We start from the raw sequence: 8,819 nt of genomic DNA, 5'->3' as shown, positions 1-8,819 counted from the left end.
CAAAATATTGAATGATGCAGGAAACATCAAAAGAAGATGCCAGGAATACACAGAGTCACTGTACTAAAAAGAACTGGTCAATCTTCATCCATTTCAGGAGGTGGCATATGATCTAGAACCAATGGTATTGAAGGAGGAAGTCAAAGCTGCAATGAAGGAATTGGTGAAGAACAAGTCTACAGGAATTGATGGAATGAATATCCATTGAGATATTTCAACAAACGGATGCCCCATTGAAGGCACTCACTCAGTTATGCCAAGAGATTTGGAAGACAGCTACCTGGCCAACTGACTGGAAGAGATTCATATTTGTACCCCTTCCAAAGAAAGGTGATATCACACGCAAGTAAGATCTTACTAAGATAATTCAAAAACGGTTGCAGCAGTATATTGACAGAACTTCCAGAGGTGCAAGCTGGATTCAGAAGAGGATATGGAACAACGGATATCATAGCTGCTGTCACATGGATCTTGGCTCAAGGCAAAGAATACCAGAAAGATGTTAACATGTGTCTTATTGACTATGCAAAGACATTTGATTGTGTGGATCATGACAAATTATGGATAGCACTGAGAAGAATGGAAATTCCTGAACATTGAATTGTACTCAGGAGGAACCTGTACATTGACCAGGAGGCTGTCATTCGAACGGAACAAGGGGACACTACATGGTTTAAAATCAAGAAGGGAGGGTGTCAGGGTTGTATCCTTTCCCCATATTTATTCAATCTATATGCTGAGCAAATAGTCCGAGAAACTGAACTATATGAACAAAAACGTGGCATCAGGGTTGAAGGAAGAATCATTAACAACCTGAGATACACAAACGATACAACTTTGCTTGCTGAACGTGAGGATGATTTGAGGCACTTTCTGATGAAGATTGAAGAATACAGTCTGCAGTATGGATTACATCTCAATATAAAGAAAACAAAAAGCCTCACAGCTGGACCAATGAGCAGCATCACAATAAATGGAGAAAAGATTGAGGTTGTCAAAGAATTTACGTTGCTTGGTTCTACAATCTATGGCAATGGAAGCAGCAATCGAGACATTAGATGACATGTAGCAATGGGCAGGTCAACCACGAAGGGACTATTTCAAGTGTTGAGGAGCAAGGATGTCTCCTTGAGGAATAAGGTGCGCCTGACACAAGCCAGGATATTTCCAATCACCTCGTATGCATGTGAGAGCTGGGCAGTGAATAAGGAAAGCTGACGAAGAGTTGTTGCTTCTGAGTTGTGGTGATGATGAAGCATGCTGAAAGTACCATGGACTGCTAAAAGAACTAACAGATCTGTCCTGGAGGAAGTGCACCCGAAATGCTCCTTAGAAGCAAGAATGACCAGACTTGGTCTCACCTACTTTGGTCATGTTGTCAGAAGGGACCATTCCCTGGAGAAGGATGTCATGCTTGTTAGGGTGGAGGGTCGATGAAAGAGGGGAAGGCCTTCAACAAAATAGATTGACACAGTGGCTGCGGCGATGAGCTCAAATATAGGAGGGGTCATGGAGCTGGCGTGGAATTGGGCAGTGTTTCGTTGTGCTGTTCATGGGGTCGCTATGAGTTGGAAACGACTCGGTGGTACCTAACAACAACAAGATCTCAATAAACTGTCTCTACTGTGTTATTAAGGTCTTTTGAGAAGCCCATACATAATACCATTTTTCGTCTATCCTGTTGGCAAAGTTTTGTTTTTGTGCTGCTTTGTTATTAATGCTATAGCCAGCATTATGTTATGTGCCTTAGAGTCTGACCTGACTCCTAGTGAGCGCTCCTTCAGTTTCCGAGGCAGTATCACTACGGAAGTAGATTGCCCAACCTTCCTTCCAAGGAGTGGCTGGTGGGTTTGAACCGCCAGCCTTCTGGTTAGCAGTCAAGTACCTTAGGCACTACGCTACCAGAGCATTGGTACAGGTATAGTGTGTGGTAGAGGTGGGCACAGGAAGGAGGTTCTCTTATATACCTGCTGATGGGAGAATAAACTAGTATAAATGCTCAGATTGGCAGCACATGACAAAATCCCTAAAGCCATGCTGTCAGATCTGACTTAGCAATTTTATTACTAGGAATGTATCTTCAGACACTAATTGGAGCTATGGACAATGGTCTATCTCTTTAACAGTCATCCCAACATTATTTCTGATAAAAGCAAATTGGAAAAATACTCAGTATCCCAAAAGATATATTGATTGAATTAATCGTGGCATGCTCACAGAATAGGCCACATACAGCCAAAATAAATAATGCTGATGCAAAAGAATACTTAGTAACTTCAGGCAAATTATCAAGACAGAGTGAAATTAAGCAGGTAACAACAATAATTCATTATGTTCCCAGTTATTTTTTAAGTAGCTATGTATGGATTAAGGAGGCCTGTTGGTGCAATGGTTAAGCAGTTGGCTGTTAACCAGAAGGCAGGGGGCTCAAAACCAGTAGCAGTTCCATAGGAGAAAAGACCTGGCAATCCATTTCTGTAGAGGCTACAGCCTAGGAAACCCTGTGGGCAGTTCTACTCTGTCATATAGGCTCGCACACAAGAACAGCATGTATACATTAGGAAAAGACTAGAAAGATAGAAACCAGAATGTTTTTCTGAATACCTAATTTAAAATTTCTCATTGTGATTTTCTGAAGTTTCCAAATTTCATGAAATGAACTTATATTACTTTTGCATAAAATGTTTTAAGAAAAATTAAATATCACGGGAAAAAGGAGAACTTCACATAGTTTGCATTCAGAACACCTTTGCTCAAACTTCTAAGAATGCCCTGAAGTCTACCAATTCAGACTTCCTTGTACCAGCAGGGAAATGGGTTCCTTCAGGTGCTGAGAATGATCATGGATACCTGGATAAACATCCTTATTTTATTTATGTGACTTGTCAAGCTACCCAGTTTTTAGTCATGCTCCTGAGCACATCGATTTAAACAGCAAAATTGAGCCTGATGATTTCTCTCTTGATTCTGACAAGGGTCAGAAACTAAACTTCCACGTAAAATTGCCCATCTCAATAAATTAAATTCATGTGTGCTTTTCTGAAAGGGCTTTTCATAACACTAATACCTTTGAACAAACTGGCTTCCACAGACTTTGGAAAAGGAGTGAACAACCTTGTCTTACACAAGGGTCAATTCAGGAAAAATAAAAATGTTTATGAGTCACATTTTTCTCCTACCCAAAATAAAACTAGCTTTTTAGAGTTCTAGGGGCAGAGGTGGGAGGGTGGGAAGAGTCTGTTCTTACAAGCTGTAAACTACCTTTTTTAATAGGAGAACAACAGTTATAATATGTGCACTGCTTTTTCACCATGAGAATTATTCTTCCTGGGCATATGTTGAAATGAAGCAACACAAAAACATCTTAATCTCTCATCTGGAAAATCATTTTGTGTCCTATACTGAGAAGCTAGGTGGTCCCAGGGACATCACTACCTTAAGGAGACCTGTTCCAGTAATGTTGTGAGAGAGAGAGTTGAGGAGCAAATAGGATAATGAAGAAGTAGAGACAACACATGTTTGGCATTGAAGAGTGCAGAAGCAAGAGGAGATGGTTCCTTGGGGAAAATATGAAGAGGGTAATTTATTTGAGGATGCACTAGGTCAATAGACAGTGGAGGTGGAAGATAACAGATCAGGGAGAAAATCAAGAGCAACAGTGGAGAGTTTATCCTGAAAACAAAGAAGATGGCTTCTTCCCTTGAAGTGGGAGAAAAGCAAGGAGGTAAAGATGAGAACATTTCTCACTGTATATAAGAGGGAAGGGCATCTGTTGAGAGTGTTCAGAGAAGAGTTAAAACAGCTATAAGAAGTGAGGAAGAAAATCAACTCAGCCAAGCAACAATACTGGTAATTCATCCTCTTGAAAGGGGGCCAGTTGGCATGTTTGTAGGGCTTTTTCCAGTAGGAGCAGAGATAGTAGATTCAGAAATGGGAATTGTCAAGACAGGATTGATAGAAAGACAGGAAAAAAAGACGGAGGGTTCCAGAAGGGGTACTATGGAAGTCATTGGCCATGGATTGATAAGAGGTAGCTAAGGAACAGGGGGGATGGGAATTCAGTGAACGTTGAACATTCACTAAGAAATCTTATGGGTGTTTTTCATTGATCTTTATCACAGTATTTGACCACATCATATTCCTTAAATGTTCTCTTTTCCATCAGAAATCCTATTTTTTTTTTTTTTGTTCTATCTCCCAGGCCAAGTGACCACAGGCCTGGGAATAGTCAGGGCTGGTCACCATATCAGTGGGATCCTAAATTCTCTATAAGTCACTTCCAGCTTCCAGGTTCTATCACCCTGAGCTAGGTATTTTCAGCTGATAGGTTCTCCTCTTCTTTCAAACCCCAGCCCTGGCTGAGCTCTACCAGTTTTACCAGTTGCCATTGAGTCAACTCTGACTCATGGAGACCCCAAGCATAACAAATAGAACTCTGCTCCATAGGATTCTCAGTGGCTAATTTTTCAGAAGTGGATCACCAGGATTTTCTTCCGAGGTGCCTCTGGGTAAACTTGATCCTCCAACCTTTGGGTTAACAGCCAAGCATATTAACCATTTGCATCACTTATGGACTCTCAGTTCTAACTTGTCTTAATTCTATGATATTCCTTTGCCTGAAGGAGCAGCCTCATAGACACCAGGCTTCTCCTGAATATGAATACTGCAGCCCTGTGACTAGAGGGCATAGAGGGTAAAGATTCCCTCCCTCAGGGAAAAAAGCCAGAGGACCCTAGAAGTTGCACACTGGTGACTCTTGCCTCCCAATGAGCACATTGTACAATCCTTAATTATGAGGATCACTGAACACTATGCAAACAGAGTTTACTCAGAGAAGGTATTAAGGTTTCTCTAAGGAGAAAGCAGGCTTAAGTAACCTCCTTACATTTCTTAAGAAAGAATAAATAAACATGAACATAAGCGGGAACTAGTAGATCCAATTTATCTACACTCTCAAAAAGTCTTTCACAAGTAAGCCACACAAAGGTTACTTTGAAAAGTAGACTCTATTGAGAATCAAGCTTGTAATCATCATTAACATCATAGAATTTTATTTGAAATTTTAATTTAAATATGTAACACTGTTGTAGCTCGTCTTAGAAATGCCATGTCCTTAAACCATGTTAATGAACAAAACTGAACTGAAATTATGCTATTACTACTGAACAGCCACCTAGTGTTTTACTGTTGGTACTGTCCATGTGTAACTGGTGCTGTGCTGAGTCTATAATTATTAAAGATGTTGTAATGATAACACTCACAGGGGCACATTATTGTTAATAATTACTACTAATGTAGGTGGTATTTTAAAATAAAGTATAAATGGATAGCACTGCTTCTAGAATTGAGATACCTTTTTTTTTTTTTTTTCCTGAATCTTACAGTATTATGTTCTGTCTGGTATAGGAGTCCTTGGGTGGTGCAGGCAGTTAATACAGTCAGCTGCTAACCAAAATGTTGCAGGTTTGAGTCTGCCCAGTGGAACCACAGAAGAAAAGCCTGTTGATCTACTTCTGATAAACCAGCCATGGAAAACTCTATGGAGTACAGTTCTACCCTGATACACATGGGTCGTCATGAGTTGGAGTCCATTTGATGGCAACTAGTTTTAAAAAACAGAATACGCAAAATGTATGGGAGATATTTTGTCTCACTTTGTCCTCACTTCAACATTATAAGGAATAGGTAATCATCTTTCTTGTACAGGTGAGTACAAGACATACAGTCAGGAAGGTATAGAACCTGTGCTAGAGTTCAGGAGTTCTCTGAGCTCAACTCTCAATTACTTGATTCCCCACTGCCAAAACTAAAAGGAGTGATCAGTGATCCTGAAAGCGCAATGCCTTGTTATTTTAAGTTTTGTAATGAGAATTCCCCATGACAAGGTAGATGCCCAGCCAGCACTTCCTTCCAGAGTGCTTCACTATATAGGTTGATTATGGGCCCTTGGTCAATACCAATTCCGGGCAGTGTGGTGAACTTGAGTTGAAAATAACTGCTCTGTGTTCTCTGCTCTTTTCTAGTCCATTGCTCGCCGTGTCTTTTGCTACTTGCTGTGCTGTTCCAGGAGTTGCCCTGCTGACCTGGGGGGTGAATCCACTGACAGGGGCCCTAGGAGCCTTCAACATTTTCCTATATACCTGCTGTTACACACCACTGAAGAGGATCAGCATTGCCAACACGTGGGTTGGAGCGGTGGTTGGGGCCATCCCGCCTGTGATGGGCTGGACAGCAGCCACAGGCAGCCTCGATGCTGGTGAGTATCTCCCGCTATACGGTCTCAACTTCCCTCAGCAGACATGGAACATAGGTTCCCAGAATGAAAGCTCTGGCTTTTCTCTGCAAGTAATACATACTAGTCAGATAGACATTTCCTTCCCAGAATTGCAGAACTTGGCATTCGATTCTTACTCTGTACTAATTCTTTTAGCAAATGTGCTGATGTGGCTGTCTGAACTTATTGCAACTGCAGAGCTAAGGGAAAACCACGGCATTCCTGGCTCTGCGGTGAACATGAAGACACTTTCCCCAGTAGGGAACATCTAAGGGAAAACGCGGGAGCAGTGCTGCCTCTCAGCCTGTGACTACAAGTATAATGAAAAGAAAGTATCTGGAAATCACAAATCAAGTGTGGAGTGACTGACTTGTTTGAGAGGTCCCACTTCATGGAGAAGGTGTCTGGGACTCAGCCTTCATACACTGCCAAAGTGATGTTACTTGTCAGCAGACTGCTTCGTTAACTCTTTCCTACGGAATTGGGTTCTTTTCTCCCCCTATTTTCATTAGTTTGTAATTTATTTTTATGTGATTTGTTTAAATTGTTCATACTGTTACAATGAAACTGTTGAAACATTTCTACATTTTTTTGGTGGTATGTCACAGCTAAATATGTGGGGTGAAAATAGCTCATTTTTGCCATTTGTAAGGGAAGTTTCACAGTCTAATTAGTTAAGTAATTAGTGTTTTTGACCAACACTTAAGAAGGAAGTAGTAAGGTTTCCTGCAGTATATGTAAGTACATATTTTTCACATGAAAGATCAAAAGGCAATTTGACCATAAACCATTACTCTGTGAGCCATATTTCTGAAACTTTTCATAAAAGCTCTTATACTCAGATTTGGCAAGTTTACAAGGGCAATTGTACCTTTACCATTATTGTCTCCTAGAACATGCTAATGTCCTTGTTGGGGAAAGATTTTAATATCCTGTAAATGTTGGAGTTTAGTGATTCTACAGATATAATATTCTGAAACTTGTGCTTATTTGGGTTGTCGTTTTGCTCTGCAATAAATGTAAAGCCAAGTCATGTCCACATGTGAGATAGTATTATTAGCTCAGTGGTTGAGAACATAGACACCAGAGCAGGGCTATCCAGATTTGTATCCCAGCTCTAGTGCTTCTTAGCTGTGCAACCTTGAGAAATTTACATCTTTGTGCTACAGTCTTCTCATCTCCAACATGGGGCTAATAATAGTCTCTTTTTATGGAGTTGCTCTGAGCATTAAATGAGTTATTAAATGTAAAGTGGAGTTCCTGGGTGATGCAAATGGTTAAGGAACTCAGCTGCTAACTGAAAGACTGGAAGCTTGTGTCCACCCACAGACACCTTGGGAGAAAAGCCTGGAAGTCTGCTTCAAAAACATCAGCCATCAAAAACCCTGTGGAGCACAGTTCTACTCTGACACACATGGGGTCGACATATGTCAGAGTCAACTTGATACAACTGGTTTTATATGTAAAGTGCTTAGAATGAGTTTGGACCTTAGTAAGGACTCAATTATTAAGTCTTCCTCATTCATACAGTGGGAAGATTAATACAAATCAAGAAAGTCATGTGGGTTGCTTCTTTTATTAATATTTTATCATGTTCTCTGAAGTTTACATAGTAAATTAGATTTCCATGTAGCAGTTACTACACAGCTTGTTCAGAGACATTGGTTACATGTGTTAACATTCTCATTAATTCCCTTCTAGATATTTCACTTCCAGTAATCTGGCTTTTCTCTCCTCTTACCCTTTCATCTTTGGTTTAGCGTAATAGTGGACCATGTGGTCTCATATAGATGATTTTTTAAAGGTTCACACTACTCACTGGGGATAATATTCTTTATTTAATGAACCAGTCTGTTACTTAGCTAAAAGGTAACCTCAGGAGGTAGTTTCAGTTCAAGATTTATGGAGTTCTCAGGGCAATAGTCTTGGGGAGCCCCCTAGTCTCAAATGCCGTAGTAAGGTTGGACTTTAGAATTTGAGTCCTATTCTACATGTTTCTTCCTGTCTATCAGAATCTATCTATGTGGCCCTGACCAAAATGATAATTAGTAGTAGCCAGGCACCATCTAGTTCTTCTGATCTCAGGGTAGATGAGGCCATGGTTCATGTAGACTGTTAGTCCTGTAGACTAGTTTCTTTTCTGAGTATTTGGTTTCCTTCTTTCTCTTTAGCTCTGGAAAAGAAGAGACTGATAGTTGTACCTTAGATGGCTGCTTACAAGTTTTTAAGACCCCAGATGCTACTCACCAAACCAAACTAGGATATTGACTATATTGTGCTAATTGACTGCATTATCCCACAAGACTATGGTCCTACGCCTTCACACCCAAAAAATCAATCATGCAAAGTGTTTGGTGATGTCTAAGAAGTATCCATAACTTAGCCCTATCTGTGCTTTATTATATATGCAAATATTCATGTATATATACATATATATATATAGGAGCTGTGGTAGCATAGTGCCTAAGGCACTTGACTGCTAACCAGAAGGCTGGCAGTTCAAACCCACCAGCCACTCCTCGGAAGGAAGGTTGGGCAATCCTAC

The 8,819-nt window shown here is 40.5% G+C and overlaps 1 protein-coding gene across 1 annotated transcript in view; it reads left to right on the top strand.

Moving 5' to 3' along the window:
• LOC103201019 (protoheme IX farnesyltransferase, mitochondrial) overlaps positions 1-8,819 on the top strand; it is a 255,588-nt gene that overhangs the window by 214,746 nt on the left and 32,023 nt on the right. The window contains exon 6 of the mRNA XM_042781625.1: positions 6,024-6,256. Within this exon, the coding sequence (XP_042637559.1) occupies positions 6,024-6,256 (233 nt within the window). The remainder of the gene's footprint in view (positions 1-6,023; positions 6,257-8,819) is intronic.

This window comes from Orycteropus afer, unplaced genomic scaffold, assembly GCF_000298275.1.
Source record: "Orycteropus afer afer isolate SDZICR_OR568_19922 unplaced genomic scaffold, OryAfe1.0 scaffold00139, whole genome shotgun sequence".
NCBI classification, from domain to species: domain Eukaryota; kingdom Metazoa; phylum Chordata; class Mammalia; order Tubulidentata; family Orycteropodidae; genus Orycteropus; species Orycteropus afer.
Note: the sequence above shows the minus strand (reverse complement) of the source record. Positions and strands in the feature narration are given on the sequence as shown.